Here is a 20805-nt window from a genome sequence, read left to right on the forward strand (position 1 = left end):
ATGCAACCACAACATGCTTCTCTACATCACTACTTCCTTCATGCAAATTGTCAGAATCACACTTGCCAGCTCTACACTTTGTCTCTGGCAAGACTCCCTTCTCAACATCCTCTAACTTATTCTCATTACTTTCAGCCAAAGAGTAGAATCGCTCATTCTCTGGCTCAGACCCATAATCCACTTGTTCAACATCTCCGCTGTCGCCCTCATTTTCTTCCCAAGGGTATGGTTCCCTCAACTCTCCATCCTCAAACTGGGAATCATAACCAGATTGGCACTCCTTCCCATTTCGGGCAGAGGCTTCAGCCTTGGGCCCAGACGGGGATGGAGAATTCGTCTGCAAATCTGATGCAATCAGGTCAGCCACATAGTCCTTACTACCATCAACATGTCCATTCCCTGTAACAGACTCAGTGACTTCTCTATCAGAATATCTTCGGGATGCTTCATCGACTACATCACCAGGTTGACCCCATGCATCTGTTGGAAGATTTAAATCCCAGAGTAACCTATCATCTGTAAGACATTCAGTGCTCTTACCCATTCCAGTGCGCTCATCATCAGATAATTTCTCTGACATATTGACAGTCTCACTATGTGGTGCTAAATTTCCGCTATCACCAGCTTCCTTAATTTCCTTTGGCCTTTCTGTTGAGGATTCATTTGAAACAGCAATGCTGATGTTCTGAGCCACTATCAAACCACTAGATGCTACTATACTATGTTCTTCACTCTGATCAGTAGCCAAAGCATTACCCAAAGTATCATTCAGAACATTTGGAGGCACTATGATTTCGCTCTTGTCTTCCCCAACCTTGTCACTGGATTCAATTGTAGTATCTTTCCCAGAGACATCGACAATGCCAGTTGATGAATCATTACTTTCCACATGAGTAGATAAGGTCAAAGCATCTTGCTGCTGAACAAGTTCAACAGGCTGACTGTCTGCTGCGGATGCAATATCACTAATCATACCACTACTGCAAGCAACTTCTGCAAGTATCTTAATACCAGAGAAGTCATGACTGCTGCAATCGGGTTTATCATCAGAGACTTCTGCTGTTTTCCGTCCCATTAAATTAGGGTTCAAAATCGAAACAGGCAGAGCATGGTTGGTCTCTAAACGATGTTTTGAGCCTTCACCACGAGCAGATGACTTATTCAAAGGTGATGGAGAGGGAACCATAAATCTCCGTTTCTTTATCGGAACATGCTCTACTCTTTCTGCAAAATGCTGGCCCAGAACAGAAACGCCAAGCTGCCATTACGAAAGAATCAAGCATTAGAATAACGAGGCCGACAAAATCCCATCAGAATCAGGGAAGATAGCAGAACAAAATGGGAAGAGAAACTGAGGAAAACCTTTTCCGATTCTGAATCTCCTTCCGCTGCTGTACCTGCTGAACTCTTATAATCTACCTCAATATCTGGGGCTGCAGCTAGTGCAATTTGTTTCTTAGTCCGCCTTGTCGAACTCCTGCTACCTTTAGTAGCCACCACTTTCCAAGGAAGACCAGTATCGATGGTAGCCTTAACCTCTACACTGCGAGTGCTTGTCATACTTTCAGTGTAATCCCATACACAAGTAGAAATCTTTTTCTTCACTTCTTTATCACTTGACCCACAAAATTAAGGGTGTATGCCCAGTGTAATCCTCACCTGAAAGTAACAATCTTCATAAGAAAGCCATAAAAACAACAAAAGCCATGACCAAGAGATACTGCTACGAAGATTGAGTCACAGCAGAGAAAAAATCATTTCAAACAGCCAGTTTAAGATGCTACAAGCCCCTACACTCCTACAGTTTTTAAGCTTGAAAAATCCTTCTGCTTGGTATGTTTAAACTTGATAATAACAGGCAGAGAAGTCCCAAGAAATCTTTTGTTGTCCCATACGAAAAGAAGATCGGAAAATCAGTTTATTGTTTTAAAGTCCTAAATCTAACATGTAAGGCCGTACATAGGCAAATCAAAAGTCATCCGCTTCGTTTTGCTCTTTCAAGCAAAAAGGTCAAAAGGGTGAGGAAGAAAAGAGCTCAGATTTGAGTCCGCTAGCTCAGGCCAAACCCATAAAACACGAAGAAAGAATGATCTTAAGACTTTCCCGACTATGTATGAGTCACAAAATTAGCGATCCGTCGTTCCTCTTCTGTAGTCCAAGCATTTAGCATCAGTAATCGGTAAAAGGAACGAAGATCTTCTCAGAAATCGAAGCCGACATTAACCCAAGCATAATCGAAAATCGAATCGTGTGGACATGTCAAAGATCTCTCATCCTCTTGAAGAAACAGACAGAATCAACCATATAGAAAGAGCAGAAATCAAAGAGCTAGGGTTTTCATATACCTGTAGACCAAACTTTTAAATCATCACTCAAAACACCAAAACCGCCATCGATGTGAGATATAGATAGATCAGATCAAAACTCCTCCAGATGATTTCGATTTCACACAAATCCGTAACGCACGGTTTCGATTTCTTAAACGTCAACACCTTCAACTTCTTCCTCGATTCGATAAATCAGTGCCAAAGTCTCGGTCAGAAAACAAAAATCCACAGGAGAAGGATCGATCAAACTTCAAAGGGATGATGAAATTGGGAGAATCGAGTAGCTAGCCGGAGATCAATAAAACGCAGTGAAGAAAGAGAGAATCTTCTCCGATCAGAGGAGGCGGCGAAGCTAGGTCTTCTTCTTCTTCTTTCACAGAGCACAATTATAAAAATATTATCTTTCTTTTTTATTTTGTCTTCCTTTTCGAGCTTTCTTTCTTTGGATGAACAGCGCAGAGCCTCGTGCCCTATCACCACGTATTTATCATCCTTTTATATACCGACAATACCCTCGACGGTAATGATAAATTTACGATTTTGCCATCGTGATGGTCTTGGGCTTTTTTTTGGTGATTTCCTTTTCTTTGGGAAATTAATTAATATTTGCATATATGGAAATAATTATTTGAATTTTATTGTTAAAAAGATTAGAATGAAATTCTGGAATTTGGCTGCTGTATGTATCTAGAAAAGTCAATGGTCAAACAGAGACATGGCCTCGTGGAATTTTTGAGTGGCTCTCTCCTCATGTGGACAGTGGACAATTCTTTGAGTTTACTTTTCTCTGGCTGTTTCCTCAACTTTTTATATCTTTCCACTTCTGGCCCCTTAGCTTACGTATGCGAATATAGCCTCATATGATTTCTTTTTAAAATTTCAAAGGTTTTAATAGAGCAGGTTTGGACAATTTAAATTAATTTGATCTCATATGGTCTTACATTGCATGTTTTAAGTCATGTAAACAAAGATAATTAAAATGAATTATGATTTGGTAGCATCAAATTATTAAGAAGAAACATTAGGTAAAAGGGAATTGACTTGGAGCAGAGAAGATAAAGATATGATCTACTAATAAAGTCTAGAGTCAATACACATGTATATATATACCCAGTGGATACTATTTTGCTCTTAATGGGCTTATTATTGACGTTTGATCCACGGCAAGAACCCCACCCATTCTTTATTACAGAGGAAAAGATTCGTTACACTAATTGAGTAATTCCAATTTTTGCTTCTAGGTGTGGGGTATAAATTCTAAATCACATCACCGAGGAAAGAGACTTATACTAAAGCTCCAAACTAAAGCATTCTTTTATAAACCCATTATTCTAAATACATGTTAAGGCGCTAAGTTAACTTTGATTCCATCTATACATTATAGAGCGGTTCCTGAAAATGAGGAAGCTAAGGTTTAAGACAAAGAATTGTGGATAAAATACACTGCTTGGCCTAAGATACAGTATTAAACATTATCGGAGAGTAACCTAAAAAGAAACCGTAAGTTAAATCACACTAAAATATAGAACGAACCTACGTTTCTGCCTCAATCGAATCCAAAATGCAGGTCATATGTATTTTACAGAGTTGTACTGTTTTGGTAAAACATAGTACAAGGACGGCCAAAGGTTATATTACTAGCTTATATTCAAGTTTCTTGCCTCCTCAACACTGTGACACGGGCTAGTTCATGGATGACTACCGAGACCGATTCCTAACCACACCTCCTATGATTTGTTATGTTCAAATACCTCTGATCTGATTTGTAAAATGTCGGCCCATTTAGAAAAAATATTAGCATTAATACTCACTAGAAGAAGTAACTATAAAAGCCCATATGCTAAAATGAAATCTCAACGATACTTATGAAAAATGAAGGCTTCAACGCAAAATAACTCTAAAGGTAAGCTGATTACGGACGTGAGAGACTAATTTACTTCTTCTAATCAACGACATGGAAAAAGGATTATGTTCCATGGGTTCGAAATTTTCATGGTTATCCAAAAAAGATTTATTATTATGTTTTGTTTTTGTCAATGGTATCAAGTGTATCCTCCTAAGATACAAAATCGAAATGGGCCGGGCCATTTCTGGTGAACTGACTGACTGGGCTTGGTTAACATGAAATCATCATGCACATATAAAAATAGTCGGTCAATGGAAAATCCGAAAACGTCATCATCATCTGTTTGGGTTGATGACAAAGGTTTTAAATGATAGAGAGCAGGGTCAATAAAAATACAAAACGATGAAGACAAAGAAACAAGAAAGTTGGACCACTGGACTATGAATATTCCGTAGAAACGCAATTACAAAAGATCTTCTCTCCGACTCTTCCACCTATATTCATTTCATTTGCATACGTAGCCTAACTGGCTAACTCACATCTTTTTGGCTTCTAGAAGCCTTGTAAAAAAATCACTAAACGGAATCACCTATTTTTGGAAACGACAACTTTCCATTTCGGTACCTAATATCCATTTTTATCCGAGCTTATAGTTGGAATAAGCAATTTTCCTAACTTATATATTCATTTCATTGGCTTCCAGCTATCTTGGGAAGTTTGCTTTTCTTGACCACTTTATAAACAAAATCAGTATCCCTTGTGTCAAATGTAGAGTTTTGTTTGGCTTTCTTGACTGCAGTAGTGCCTTCAGCTTTTGTTTTTGAGTATGAGAACGTTTTGTTTGTATCTTATCTTTCCGGAATCTAGTCTTTTTCAATATACTGTAGTACTAATTTATGGGCTAGATGTCAAAAAAGAGGATTAATTAAGCCTATTGCATAAATTCTCTGTTGTTTTAAGTTATATGCCAAGTGACAAAACTAAGTAGCTACACCAAAATGACATTTGCTTTCGCGTATAACTATGTTATTTTATAAAATATCACATTTTTAGATAAGATATCATTATAAGTGTAGTATATGCTACATTTAATTGCACATGTAAATTTAATACCGTGAAAACATGTAAATTTTTTTTTTTTTTGGGTCATAAATGTAAGTTATATAATATCACTCACTAGAAAAGTATTGAATCCCATAAAGTAATAACTATTTTCATGTGATTTTCAGATTTGGTCTCTACCAAACATATTTTTTGGGGGGTAAAATCTCTACCAAACTTTCAGAACCATACCCAAAGTAAAATACTTGTATCTTATGATGGAAAAAGAAAAGCATCTAAGAGAGACACGACGCCATCATAGCTGGAAGAGTTTCTCTTTGGATATGCTTCGAATAATAAATATGTAAGAATGGTGAAATTGTATATATTAATGTATAGAGAGGCCTCTATATATAGGCTTACAAGAGAAGATTCTAGAGGATATACACTAGAGATTTCCATAACAAGATTTGGAAGATTGACATTTATCTATTACTCTAACATGCCCCCTCAAGATGGAGAACCATTGGTTACTCCAATCTTGAACCGAAGATCTTGGAAGCGAGCCCGTGGTAGCGGTTTAGTAAGACCGTCGGCGAGTTGATCAATAGAATTGACATGGAGAACACGAAGAACACCGGCTTGAATAAGTTCACGTACAAAATGATAATCCAACGCAAGGTGTTTCATACGAGAGTGAAACACAGGATTAGCACATAAGTATGTGGCTCCAATATTATCACAATAAACCCTGGGAGCTGTTGGAGTCCGGATACGAAGATCAGATAAAAGAGATAGAACCCATTTGACTTCAGAAGCTGCCTCTGTAACCGCTCTATACTCTGCCTCAGTAGACGAACGAGAGACTCCTTTTTGCTTTTTAGACGACCAAGAAATTGGATGTGAACCAAGATAAACAATATATGCCCCCGTAGAGGAATAGTCATCTTTGTCTCCTCCCCAATCCGCATCAGAATAGGCAGATAGTTCTAAGGAAGTATTCGCCGAAAACCACAAACCATGTTCAACAGTCCCGGCAAGATAGCGCAGCACTCTCTTAACAGCATCCCAATGAACAGTAGTCGGAGAATGCATAAACTGAGATAAACGATTGACCGCAAAGCCAATGTCAGGACGTGTGAGAGCAAGATATTGAAGACTTCCTACCGCAGCACGATACTCCGTCGGATCAGATAATTTAACACCATCAGACACGGTGAGAGTTGTGGAAGAAGCCATTGGTGTAGGAACCGGTTTAGCTCCAATCATGTGATACTTGGTGAGTATATCTGTGGTGTACTTGCGTTGGTTCAGCCTAATGCCCGCAGAGCTACGAGTAACCTCAAGACCAAGGAAGTAAGAGAGAGCACCCATGTCTTTTAACGAGAACCGCTTGGAGAGAACTTGAATGAAACGATCAATAGCCAAAGCACTGTTTCCGGTAAGAACAATATCATCAACATACACTAACATGTAAATGATGATGTCTCCCATGTGAAAAACAAACACCGACGCATCCGCTAAGGAATTAACAAATCCATTGCTAAGAAGAAAATCCCGCAGCTCATTGTACCATGCTCTAGGAGCCTGCTTCAAACCATATATCGCTTTGTGTAAACGACATACATAATGTGGTTTGTCTTTGTCAATAAATCCCGGTGGTTGACTCATATACACCTCTTCTGTAAGTTTCCCTTGTAAGAAGGCATTGTTGACGTCAAGTTGCCGTAATACCCAATTTTTCCGGGCAGCAAGTCCAAGAACCACCCGTATCGTAACATGTTTGATAACAGGGCTGAAAGTTTCTTGAAAATCTATTCCCGGGCGTTGATGAAAACCTTTTGCAACAAGTCTCGCCTTAAACCGGTCAATTGTCCCATCGGCTTTCCTTTTGATCACAAAAATCCATCGATTGCCTACCACATTTGATGCATTACGAGGATCAACCAATGTGAACGTACCGTTACGTACAATAGAATCAAACTCTTCTCCCATAGCACGTCTCCATCGTTCATCTTTCAAGGCTTGAACATGGGACGTTGGTTCAACTTCCTCAAGCTTTATATTGTTTGCAAACTTTCTGTTAGGTTTCTGAATATTATTCTTTGCTCTTGTAACCATTGGATGAATATTGCTTGGAACCATGGCAGGAGTAGGATTTTCGACCACGGCATTGTTCTCAACATTGGACGTCTCTAGGGAGTCAGAATTGCCATTCTCATTTGGTGAAGAATCATTGTCGGACGGTGCTGATTCTGTTGTTGTTGGTGAAGAATCCAAACTGGGGGGCGAGCGGGTGATGAGTGGCTCACGATAGACCCGAGCTGTGGAAACAGGATGAAAAACAGAGGAAGAGGACTCATGGGAAGTGTTAGTGGAAGATAAAAATGAAGATAAAGGAAATTCATTTTCATGGAATTCAACATGACGAGAGACAAATATTTTGGATGTGGAAAAATCATAACATAGGTAGGCACTTTGTGTAAGAGAATATCCAAGAAAAATACATGGAGTGGAACGAGGTGAGAGCTTGTTTTGTGAATAAGGACGAAGCCATGGATAGCAAAGACAACCAAACACACGAAGCCTTGAATAGTTTGGTGTGGACTGAAAAAGAACCTCATATGGAGAGACATTGGAGAGAATCGGTGTAGGCATTCTGTTGATGAGAAAGACCGCTGCGGCTAGTGAGTAAGACCAATACTCTATTGGTATTTTAGCGTGTGACATTAAGGACAATCCCGTCTCAACAATGTGACGATGTTTTCTCTCCGCAATGCCATTATGTTCGGGTGTGTGAGGTGGTGATGTGAGATGTGAAATGCCATGACTTGCAAGATAGGGCCTTAAGCCAATATATTCACCTCCATTGTCCGAATATAGCGTTGTAAGCTTTGTCTTGAACCGATTCTCCACCAATGCCCTGAAAACCGGAAAAATTGTGGCAACATGAGATTTTTGTTTTAATGGATAAAGCCATGTATACCTTGTATAATGGTCAACAAAAATTACATAGTATTTATAGCCATCAATGGAGTAAACCGGAGATGTCCACACATCCGAGAAAACAATATCAAGGGGAAAGTGTGAATGAATTGATGATTGAGAAAATGGTAGTTTATGACTTTTATTAATAGAACAAGCATTGCAAATTGTCGAAAAAGACATAGGTATTTTAGAACGAGATGAAATAAGTTGAATAACAGAATTTGCCGGATGCCCTAATCGAGCATGCCAAGCAGGAGAAGCTGTTTTAAAAGTAGAAAAAGCCGAAACAAAAGAAGATCCAGAAGGAATCGTTGGCCACTCATACAACCCATCATTAGCTCTGCCCTTGATTATTGTTGCCCCCGTGTTGAGATCCTTCACCTGAAAATCATTAGGACACATTTGAACCATTACACCATTAGATCGACATAGTTTATTCACCGAGATCAAGTTCTTCTTGATAGTCGGAACACACAAGACATTATCAAGTAATAACTGTTTAGTTGGAGTAGAGAAAGTAGTGGAACCCGTATTAGTAATTGGCAAGCCAGCTCCGTTGCCAACAATCACTTCTTCACCGCCATTGTATGGACCCGCAATGGACATATTGCTGAAATCCGTAGCAATGTGATGAGTCGCTCCACTATCTAGTAACCACGGTGCTTGTGAATAGTTAGTGGAAGCGGTGTAATGAGCTCGCGGCTGCCAGTTGGGAGGCGGCATCGGTGGTGATGGATTCCACATTGTTGGATATGATGGTGGCGGATACTGCGACGGCGGAGACCATTGTGGTGAGGCAAGCTGACGACAAGTCCGTGCACTATGACCATGAATACCACAAATCTGGCATTTTCCTTGGTACCCACGTCCTTGTGTTCCTCTTCCAGAGCCTCTACCTCTTCCATAGTTGTTGTTGTTGTAGTATTGGTTCTGATTCTGTTTAGAAGAGTTGTTGTTGTTGTTGTATTTGTGTTGTGCCATGTTTGCAGACGCAGGGGCAGCCGTTGATGTTGTCTCCGCAAGGTTACGAAGCGTGTTCTCTCTGTTGAGAAGTTTCTCGTGTAGCTCTTCAATAGATATTGGAGTTTCTCTTCCATTGACAAGTTCCACAACCGGACGATAATCCTCATCTAAGCCAGTAGTGATGTGATCAAGTAGGTCTTCATGCGGGAGTGGTGAGCCAAGGAGCGCTAACTTGTCAGCCTTAGTAACAATATTCTTCATGTAGTCTTCCACCGATTGATTTCCTTTGGAGATGGTCTTGAGTTGATGTTTGATTTGGTTGATGTGTGCTCTTGATGGATTGCCATAAGTCGTGGCTAGCTTAGCCCAGATCTCACGAGTATTCTTCGCACGTGCAACCATTGGTTGTACTTGAAGAGATAGAGTGCCAATGATAGCACTGTAAAGAAGACGATCTTGTCTTGTCCAAGAAGTAAACTTAGGGTTTGGTGTTGTCACCGTATCTGAAACGATGTGGGCGGGTGGAGCTTGATCGGTTTCACTAATAAAACCATGAAGCTCGTGACCTTCTAGGAGAGCTGTGATCTGGAGACGCCAAGTGAGATAATTCATTGATGTCAACTTTGTGATGTTTGACATGTTCACGGCGATGAGAGTTGGGGTTGCACTATCTATGTCAAAGATAGGTACTCTTGACGATGAAACTGATGATGAAACTTCTTCACTCATGTTGATGATTGAAGAAAGAACCGGTGAAAAGAGACGCTAGGTCTGTAGCGGCGGTGGCTAGGTGAGGCGTGAAAAAAAAAATTAGGGTTTTTGTGTTTTGATCGATTGCTCTGATACCATGTAAGAATGGTGAAATTGTATATATTAATGTATAGAGAGGCCTCTATATATAGGCTTACAAGAGAAGATTCTAGAGGATATACACTAGAGATTTCCATAACAAGATTTGGAAGATTGACATTTATCTATTACTCTAACAAAATAGTCTTATGGATTTTTGACATATCAACGTGGTTTCTCATGAACCACTGGTTGGCCTCACCTACCTAATCTACTCCCCAGACAAAACGAAAATATAACAAAAATTACTACAACCATTAAAAGACATAAATGTGATATTTCATTATATATTCACAGAATAAAAAGTAAACGGTGCGTTACGTTACTATTTAAATCACAATTTTATGAGACAACCAATACATTAGATTTCATTTTTTTCTAAGAAGAATGTGATCTTGTCCAGAAATTGATCATTCATACTTGTGGATCTAGTGCATGGTGGACAGTCATCGTCTATGATATTTCAGATTTTTTTAATTGATAGGTATTAGCACCTTCCACCAGGATTTTTTTCTTTGTTTACAATTTTGCATTCGGATTACTACCATACAATTTTATTATTATTAGTATTGACTCAATTTTTCATAATTAATCTAGACATAAACAAAACCCAATACATAAGATTTCATTTATTTGTCTTCTAAAAATGAGATATTTGTCCAGAAATTGAGTCATACTTGTGATCTAGTGCATGGTGGACAGTCATCGTCTATTTAAGGATTTCCACGAGGATTTTGTAATTGTTATTAGCGTCCACGAGGATTTCTTTCTTTCTTTATTTAAAGAAAAAAAGAGAGAGAAAATGCATGATTCATGATTCAACGGTTTGTTATAAATAAACCAACCCTTAAGTCCGCAACAAACCTTGACTCAGAGGTAGAGAGAAGAGATAAGTGAGAGAAGAGATAAGTTAATCATTTTGAGGAGATGGATCCGACGACGGCGCCGTTGCTTACGCACGGTGGCGAAGTAGAAGAGGATTATGCTCCGGCCAGGAGCTGGATCGATGTAAAGCGAGTTTTGTCTACAGAGTCGGCTAAGATGTGGATGATAGCTGCTCCGGTGGGGTTTAACATCATCTGCCAGTACGGCGTTAGCTCCGTCACTAATATCTTTGTCGGTCACATCGGCGAGGTTGAGCTCTCCGCCGTCTCTATCTCTCTCTCCGTCATCGGCACCTTCTCCTTCGGTTTCTTGGTACTCTCTTTCACTCTCTAGCTTCATGTTTTACTGTGAAAATGAATCAAGAACATATAGATTCGAATAAACTTTTCCAGAGGAATTAGGTTCTGTTTTGGTTTGAAACTTGCAGCTTGGTATGGGAAGTGCTCTTGAAACACTCTGTGGCCAAGCATATGGAGCTGGTCAAGTCAATATGTTAGGTGTTTATATGCAGAGATCTTGGATTATCTTATTCGTTTCTTGCTTATTCATCCTTCCTATTTACATCTTTGCCACGCCGGTTCTGAGACTACTCGGTCAAGCCGAGGAGATCGCGGTTCCAGCTGGACAGTTCACTCTTCTAACCATCCCACAACTCTTCTCACTCGCCTTCAATTTCCCAACCTCTAAGTTCCTTCAAGCACAGAGCAAAGTGGTTGCTATTGCTTGGATTGGATTTGTGGCTCTTTTCCTACACGTTATTATGCTCTGGCTGTTTATAATCGTGTTTGGTTGGGGAACAAATGGTGCTGCTTTGGCGTTTAATATTACAAACTGGGGAACAGCTATCGCTCAAATTGTTTATGTGATTGGTTGGTGTAATGAAGGCTGGACTGGTTTATCTTGGTTGGCTTTTAAAGAGATTTGGGCTTTCGTTAGGCTCTCCATTGCATCTGCTGTTATGCTTTGTCTTGAAATCTGGTATATGATGAGTATCATCGTCCTTACTGGCCGCCTTGACAATGCTGTTATCGCTGTTGATTCCCTTTCTATATGGTTAGTTTTCTGTAACATTTTACCTCAAATAAATCTTGGAATGCTTGTATATAAGCCTTTAACGTTTTCACTCTTTGGATTTTACATTTCAGCATGAATATCAACGGCTTGGAGGCCATGTTGTTCATAGGAATAAATGCTGCTATCAGGTATCATCACAGTTTCTGACCATTTTTCCTGTTATTCAGCTGACTATTATTAAACTCATGTGTATATTTGTGTACTATTAGTGTCCGTGTATCCAATGAGCTTGGCCTAGGCCGTCCAAGAGCAGCTAAATACTCTGTCTATGTCACGGTCTTCCAGTCTCTCCTCATTGGTCTTGTCTTTATGGTGGCTATCATCATAGCCAGAGACCATTTTGCTATCATCTTCACTAGCAGCAAAGTACTTCAACGCGCAGTGTCTAAGCTAGCTTATCTTCTCGGTATAACCATGGTTCTCAACAGCGTGCAGCCGGTTGTTTCGGGTACAAAAATCTAAACCTCATGTCCATCAAAACCGAACTGGATGTCTCATCAGATTATAACCGTCCCGATTTGTTCATCTTATTAGGTGTGGCTGTTGGAGGCGGTTGGCAAGGCTTAGTGGCTTATATCAACTTGGGTTGTTACTACATTTTCGGCCTTCCCTTTGGATATCTTCTTGGTTACAAAGCAAACTTTGGAGTGATGGTAAGAGAATGGCATGTGCTTTATATATCTATGAAAATGATGAGTAAGTCGCTTAATGGTATATATAATGTTTTCAGGGACTTTGGTCTGGAATGATAGCCGGGACAGCGCTTCAAACGTTGTTACTGTTGATTGTTCTATATAAGACAAACTGGAATAAAGAGGTAAGAACCAGAGAAATAGAAAACCATACCATATACACTTGTTCCTTGATTAAGATCGAGTTTTCGACCTTGAATTGAATCAATCTCAACTGTGATGAACAGGTGGAGGAGACGATGGAACGAATGAAGAAATGGGGAGGGAGTGAGACGACATCAAAGGATGTAATTGCGTGATTGATGTTCTTTTTTGTTAAGCTTAGCGGCTTTGTGTTTGTCTTTCATTGGATTGGATTGGCACCAAATTGTTCTATTTAGACTGTGTAGGAAACTGTTCAACCAGTTATGTTTTGTTACTTACTTCCAAAAGAAACAAAATGCATAACAAATGTCAGATATACCGTATACATTTGCTCGTGTAACCCAAATGTATCATAATAAATTCTAGCGACTTGTACTAATTTATGAAATTTCAAATGCTTGACAAGCCAATTCTAGATTTTTCATCCTTTAGTTCTGGTCTTCGTAAGAAGGCGTGGGTTCAAATGCCACTTCTGACGTTTACAGTTTCTGTATTTGCATTTGTTTTTTACATTTACGTTTCTAAAAACAAACTTCCAGGCCTTTGTCCTAAAAGAACAGCGTGTCTTCTAATTTCTTTTGTTTTTGGTGAACTATTATCCTCGCGGCGTTTTACATTTGCATTTGAATTTTACTTTTGCGTCTTAGACATTAGTATTTGTAAACCTTGTGTTGTATTTAAATTTGTTTGAATTGACGTGTTTGCGCTTTTGTTAATTTGTGAGCATAATAGTGTTTGCTTTTTAATCATAAACTATCATAGAATTTTTGTATGCTTATTTTTGATTCATGCATTTCTTTTTCAGGGCTACAAGAATGACAGTGATAATACGTCAATTGATGACATAAATTTGTCTTTTGAAGAGCAGATGAAGATTTTTCTATAAACATTTAGGGTTAAGACAACGATTATAAGTCATGATTCCATTGTTTTAAAACCTTAAAGTTCCTAATCATGGGTTTTAAATTTTTAATGAAGAAAGAAGAAAAAAAAAAGAATGTGTAGTCAAGATTGATTATGAAAACATCGCTACTTCCTTATATAGGCAACTGCCAAAGACGGTACAAAATCGTATTGGGCCTTAAATAAACATAAGCCCATATCTTCGTTTTCCTTTCTTTTTTTGGTTTAAAACTTTACCAAATTATTGGATATATTGTTCGATACGAAGATGAAAAGTTTCAAATATTGTAATCAACTAAAATAGTTATTTATGTGAATTTCAATTAGAGCGTAATGTATAGTAATTTGTATAATATATTGTTTTCCTTTTCAGAAGTTAAAACGAATTTTCTTATTAGGTGTAGGCCTGGGCATTCGGTTTCGGTTCGGTTGCGTTCGGTTTCGGTTAGTTTGGATATGGTAATATAATAACCATTTGGATATTTTAGGAATTTTGGTTCGGTTCGGTTTGGTTACCTTTCGGTTCGGTTCGGTTCGGTTTGGATATTTAAATAGATAACCGTAACTAACTAAACTTTTATCACGTTCGGTTTGGTTCAGGTTTTTACTCAAAATAACCGAAATTTACCGAAACTAACCAAAACTAACCGAAATTAACCGAAAAAATACAAAAAGAAAATACAAAAAAATAAAATTATTAGAAAGAAAATTAAAATTTGATTCAATTTTTTAAAAGAGTATTTAACTTTGACAATTATAACAAACAATATTTGGATATTTTGATTATTTAAAGTATTTGATTGTTTAAATTCTAAAAATAATTAATATTTTGAGTTTATAATTATAATTTTGGATATTATTTTTGGGTATCTTATACTCCCTCTGTTTCGTTTTAGTTGTCGTTTAAGGTTTTCTCACACAAATTAAGAAAAGCATTAAATTTTCTGTTTTACCCTTTATTAATATATTTTATAAAAAAATTCATTGACCGAAACATTAAAACAGTAGGGATAAAACTGGAATTTTCACCAAACATTTGCATCGAAAACCTAAAACGACAACTATTATGAAACAAAATTTTAACTCTAAAACGACAAGTAAAACGAAACGGAGGAAGTATGTTTTTGGATATTTCGGTTAACCGTTTGGTTATCGGTTCGGTTCGGTTCGGTTTCGATTAGTTTGGATATGAGATTTTACTAACCATTCGTTTATTTTAAAAACTTCGGTTCGGATATGGTTCAGTTTTTTTCGGTTCGGTTCGGTCAGTTATTTGGTTAGCGGTTTTTTTGCCGAGGCCTAATTAGGTGGATGGATTATTATAATGTCAAATGTAATTGACAAGTTCTTGCTATCCACAACATTCCACAAAAGATGAGTTTAAGATCATAAACTCTTCTTTAAACACACGAAGAAGAAATCAATCTACTTGTCGACAAAAATTCTATTAAATTTTTTCCCATAAATCAAAACCTTGTCGAAAAAGTTAGCCAAGTGAACAAAACCAGGGTTCAAAATGATTACAAAAACTCAGAATTTAAGATAAACCCTACAGATTCTAAAGAGACCGAGACACAGCAAAATCTGAGGAACTGGGAAAGACGGAAAGTAAATAAAAACTTCTAAGCAGCGGTAGCAGCCTTGGCCTTCTTAGGCATACGGTAGCCACCAACGACACAGGCATGATCACGCTCGAATGGCTCAAGTGTCACTTGCTCAGCTGGCTTGAATTGCTCCTGTTGAAGCTTCTTCACTTCAGTCTGGAACACAGCTTCTGCTGGAACCGTTGAGTCGATACAGTTAGCCTGCAAAACAATAGAACATACATATTAACTAATCTTTCTCAGTAGAGAGATCATGGATTTAATATATGTTTCGATTGCTACCCACCTTGATTGAGATCACAAAGTGTCCTCCTGATTTGAGGAAGTATGATGCATTCAAACCCAAGATCCTAGCCTGCACGGTTTCAAAGGCACAGAAAATTTCATAAACACACAGTATACAGTATACTAGAAGCAACCCACGAGCTAAATGACATTAGAAAACTTGGAACAAGTAGGTCATACATCTGAAAAAACCAAAACCAAGAAAAGACAGATTTCAATTTAAGATAGAGTATTTGATTAGAAAACAAAATTGTAGAAACAAATCCATAGTAGATGAAGTTTTTTAATTTGGTTAAAAACTCATACACCAAAAAACCAGAAATCCGAACATAAACCGAAACAAGAAATTCTTAATGCATCAGAAACTTGGAGTTTGCATCACCCATAATGATCTGAAGGGGAATCCAAGTAAGATCATCATATGCAATTATCAAAACACCGTTTTAAAGCAGAGGACACATATAATGGTATTGAGTACAGCTTTATGAGGCAAATCTTAAGACATTCATTGTGAGATATACAAAAGAGGCAAACCTGATCTGGCTGGGCAACATCAGAGAAGATAACATCAACCATGCCTACAAGCATTCTGTATTTAGAAGGGTGTCTAGCATCCTCGATGATTGGAATAACATTGGTTCTCTTCTTTGCCATGTTCACCAAATCTCTACCACTTCTATGAGAAAACTCAACCGCGTACACACATCCCTCCTACCAGACCAAATATCCCATATATTAGAAACTCCAATACACATCTAAAAAACTGATAACCACAACATAGAGGCTAGGTTTTGCTTACAGGGCCAACAAGATCAGACACATGAGAGACTGTGGTTCCAGAAGCAGCACCAAGGTATAGAACTTTAGCACCAGGTTTCTACATTGAAAATGAAACAACAATCAATATATGAACCAAGTCTCGCAAACAACAACAACAACAAAAACAATAAGATTCACACAAGATGATGCTTACAATCCAGATGTTATCAACACCACCGAGAATGGCAGCAGCCAACTTAGAACGGAAAGGATTCCAAACTCTGTATTCAACCTTAGTTCCATCTTCATTCTGCAGATTTAATCACAAAACCATTAAGAACAAACTCCTCAAAAGGAGGGCAAATACAAACAATCAATCAATCAATCCTCTATAATACCTGAACAGAGATTCTCTTCTCGTTGTAGACAGCTTCACCAGGAACCAAGTTCTTGGTAACAAGAGCATCTTCTTTACCCTTTGCAATGAACACTCCTGCGTGTCTGTGAGGTTCCACAATCACTTTGCTTCCTCCTTTCATACCTCCGCGGCCTGGTGGTCCTCTGCCGCCGCGAGTACCTCGGCCTGGTGGTCCTCTTCCTCTGCCACGACCACGGTCGCTGAAACCTCTTCCTCCTCTACCACCGCCACCTCGACCACCACTGAAACCACCGTCACCTCTGCCACCACTGTATCCACCACGGCCTCTTCCACCACTGAACCCACCGCTTCCTGAACAGAAAAGACCATTCACTAAATTAGATACTCCATGTTTAACATAAAGCCCTACCATAAACTCTAAATCCGATAGAACTAACGAAGACCCAATACAGTTCTGAGCAAAAAGGAACACACTTGACAATCTGTTCAGCTAAAGCCATAAAGTTCTACGACTAAACGAGCTAAAAATGTCACTCGCCATTGTTAATCTGAAACACAAACAATGGAGAAAATAGAAGAGGCGGCTAGGGTTCTTACCAGTTAGAGGAGGTCTCATCTTTGCGTTAAGTCTCTAAAGAATGCGAAAATCAAGGAGAAAAGCTTTCAATGAGAGAGAGAATGCCGATGGCGAAGAAGCTGCGCTCGAAAGTGTTTTTATACAAGTCTTTCAAGCTAGGGTTTTAACAGGGTTTTAATTAAAGTCGCCTTATTTATTATTATTTTCGTATTAGTCCTTATATTATGTATCCATATCTTTTTCTGGTATCAACTATTTCGAAATAAAATTTTTGCCCCTCGTAGTTAAAACTGTGTGGAATTCTAGGAAAGTCGGCTTTTTCATACCTGCACAAATGAAGTGTGTTGAATTCATACATTTGACTTCTACGTGTATCATACATGCACTTTTAAGAAATTTGAATTTCAAACCCGAAGTTAACTTTTTGTGCCAAATCCTACAAAAAAGTACAAAATATTTAACACTGTTAACCCACCGTGAAATCGCAGTGACGTGGATTACACGTGTACAACGTCAACACAAACGACGTCGTTTTACTTAAAATCAAAATTTCAAAAAAAAAAAGACATTTTAGGTCTCGAACCCATGACCTCTAATATGCAAAGACAACACATAACCAATACACTAACCGAATTCTCATTGTATGTCTAACCAAAACTATATTTATAACCTTCTTTTTTTTTTCTTCTTTTTCTCCCATACGACGGCTGCTCCACACCTCCAAGCGAACATCGTTTTGCTCATCAATTCACATTCGTCGGGTTCGAGATTCACCGAATTGATCGAAGAAGAGAACGACTCGTTCTTAAAACTCATCGATGTTCATAAAAATTCAAATCAAATCGACTAGGTTTGGGATTTAATCTGACCAAACTCATGAAGAAGCAATCGAGCAAGAGGGAGATGTCATCATCTGAGCCAATTTGGAGGAAGAAGAGCCATCGAACTAGTAACTACAACGAATTGTCGTTTCATATTCTATAGAGATTGTGGAGTTTAACAACGATGTGAAACTGGAGAAGAAAGAGGAGAAGAGGAAGAAAAAAGAAAAAGAACCCTATAAATAAAAGTTTGGTTAGCGATACAACGAGAGTTCTGTTAGCATATTGGTTATGGGTTGTCTTTGAATATTAGAGGTCCTGGGTTCGAGACTTAAAATGTCTAATTTTTTGAAATTTTGATTTTTCGTAAAACGACGTCGTTTTGCGTTGACGTTGTCACGTGTAATCCACGTCACTACGATTTCACGGTGGGTTAACAGTGTTAAATATTTTGCACGTTTTTGTAGGATTTGACACAAAAAGTTAACTTCGGATTTGAAATTCAAATTTCTTAAAAGTGCATGTATGATTTAGCACACGTAGAAGTCAAATGTATGAATTCAACATACTTCATTTATGCAGGTATGAAAAAGCCGACTTTCCTGGAATTCTATCATCACACACCAAAAACAGACTATCATCCACTAACGTAATTTACAAAAACAACAATATAAGAAAACAAACTTAATCGCTACCATCAATTATCATCTACACAATAATATAAGAAAACAAATGACCAAAACCAGAAAATTCTAATTCCAGAGCCGGTCTCTTACAATAAATTTTGGGCTGCTATATGTGGGCTTTATTCTCATTGTGATATAGGCCAAATAATTTATCGTAAAAGCCCACATATTTACTTTATACGAGGTCCACTCTAAGTCTCTAACATAACAAGTTCTCATATATAAATTTCTTTTATAAATCACTAATGGTAAGAATTTATTTATAAATGTATTGACTCTAAACTCTAAAGCCATAAAAAAGGAAAGAGCAATGTTCAAACTTTATTATACTCAAACCTATCTTTACTTTAGTCTAACGAAGCAAGAGACTCAAAACACTAACTCTAGAATAACATGATATCACAATCAATGAATGAGTTAGTGAATATGTAGATGGATAAATTAGAATGAAAGAAATAAATGGGAGAAAATTGAGAGGGAAGTGTGCATGTGGGATGTTGGAGGAAATAGGGCCCATAACCCATCCTTTTTCTTTTTGAGTCTCTCCCTACCAATCATTATAAGTTTTCTCAACTTATCAATTCTGAACTATTTATTTCTATTTGTCAAATTAATGGTTATGCTTTAATACATTTATATCCCAATTGGCATATACATGTAGTAGAATAGCTAGCTAGGTCATAGGGTTGAAATTTTTTTGTTTATATGAATGAAGATTCCCATTTGATTATTCCACTTATTTGGCACTTTTTATCATGTTCAATGTCTACTAGATAAGCATGTGGCTACTATAGTGGATGACCAACTTTAGATGTAAAATTTTGTTGGTAATATACCATTTATAGTTATGTTTTTAATACTATGTATCTATGGACATATCCATTTTGTATCTATCTACACGTTGCAAGACTTATATAATTCAACAATATAATAATTTCGATCTGTCGATCAGTCGATGTGTGGATATATAAGTGAAGCCTTGTTTAAGTTGACTTGTTGATTAGTACTGAATTAGATATACTGTATAAGTTTTATATATATATGATTTCATTATAATGCATAGTTGATTAAACTTACTATATACAGTATAGTATCAATAATTAATTTCCAATTTAAACTTAAGGCTTACGATAGATCCATATATAAAGATAATATAAAATATGTAGGTGAAATTTTCGAGCATAGCAAGAAGAATTTACAATGCAAGTTTAAGTCATATATTGTATGATGACTAGATCTATAAAATAATAAAATCAAAATCAAAAGAAGAAAATGAGTAAATTGAAGGTTAATTTACGTAAGTGTGTGCTGCTAATCCACATAATTGTAAAAGGCAATCTTAAAGTAATTTTCAAAGTCAAAGTAAAAGAGTAGATAATTATAGTTCGTCAAGTAAAGAGAAATCTTCCTATTTTAGTAGTCACATGTATTTTTGTTAATTATGGCTGCTGCTTTATTTGTCATATTTGTTAATCATCCTATATAAATGTACGTATAGTCGTATATCAACTATTCTTTAATTTGTCAAACCAGATCATAATTAACAATCTACATAAAGAGCTAACACACTTTGGCAATGATAATATGTGATGGACGGACGCATCACACACATCTTCCGAATAGAGAATGCTTGCAACATTATTACGTCTACCTAAATTGTGTACATGCTTTGATGGGATGTAATAGAAAAACTAGATGTACTTCACCAACACCACACATGTTTTCTACTAAAAAACAAGTACATTTGTATGGACTTAACACCATATTGTTTTGAAACCCGGTATCTGAAACATGTTAAGTTTTTTTTTGTTTCTTATAAATAATAATCTAAGAAGTTTTCTAAAGGATTCACAATCCAACATGAGCATTAGAGAGAGAGAAATACATATTCACAATAATAACACTTGACATGCATAAATTGATATGATCATCTATTCAAAAGACTATATATTGCCATAATTGATTATGAAATCCAAAAAAAA

General features: G+C 37.4%; 3 protein-coding genes across 3 annotated transcripts in view; 1 reads left to right on the forward strand and 2 right to left on the reverse strand.

Moving 5' to 3' along the window:
- Positions 1–2786, reverse strand: part of LOC9303673 — a 4208-nt gene extending 1422 nt beyond the window's left edge. The window contains exons 1-3 of the mRNA XM_021016832.1: positions 2346–2786; positions 1363–1659; positions 8–1258 (exon numbers count right to left, since the gene is read on the reverse strand). Of these exons, the coding sequence (XP_020872491.1) occupies positions 8–1258; positions 1363–1560 (1449 nt within the window). The 5' untranslated portion in view covers positions 1561–1659; positions 2346–2786. The remainder of the gene's footprint in view (positions 1–7; positions 1259–1362; positions 1660–2345) is intronic.
- A 7914-nt stretch (positions 2787–10700) lies between these two features.
- Positions 10701–13197, forward strand: LOC9305734 (protein DETOXIFICATION 35). The gene is made up of 7 exons (XM_002867555.2): positions 10701–11211; positions 11327–11952; positions 12045–12101; positions 12183–12421; positions 12508–12626; positions 12704–12790; positions 12893–13197. Exons 1-7 carry the CDS (start codon positions 10942–10944, stop codon positions 12962–12964), a joined length of 1470 nt encoding a protein of 489 aa, XP_002867601.1. The 5' UTR covers positions 10701–10941; the 3' UTR covers positions 12965–13197.
- Positions 13198–15138: 1941 nt separating this feature from the next.
- LOC9303674 (mediator of RNA polymerase II transcription subunit 36a) lies at positions 15139–17534 on the reverse strand. The gene is made up of 7 exons (XM_021017965.1): positions 17337–17534; positions 16759–17090; positions 16575–16670; positions 16401–16478; positions 16136–16312; positions 15603–15671; positions 15139–15517 (listed from the first exon to the last, which is right to left on the reverse strand). Exons 1-7 carry the CDS (start codon positions 17353–17355, stop codon positions 15335–15337), a joined length of 954 nt encoding a protein of 317 aa, XP_020873624.1. The 5' UTR covers positions 17356–17534; the 3' UTR covers positions 15139–15334.
- Positions 17535–20805: the final 3271 nt, after the last annotated feature.

Source organism: Arabidopsis lyrata, assembly GCF_000004255.2.
Source record: "Arabidopsis lyrata subsp. lyrata unplaced genomic scaffold ARALYscaffold_7, whole genome shotgun sequence".
Taxonomy (NCBI): domain Eukaryota; kingdom Viridiplantae; phylum Streptophyta; class Magnoliopsida; order Brassicales; family Brassicaceae; genus Arabidopsis; species Arabidopsis lyrata.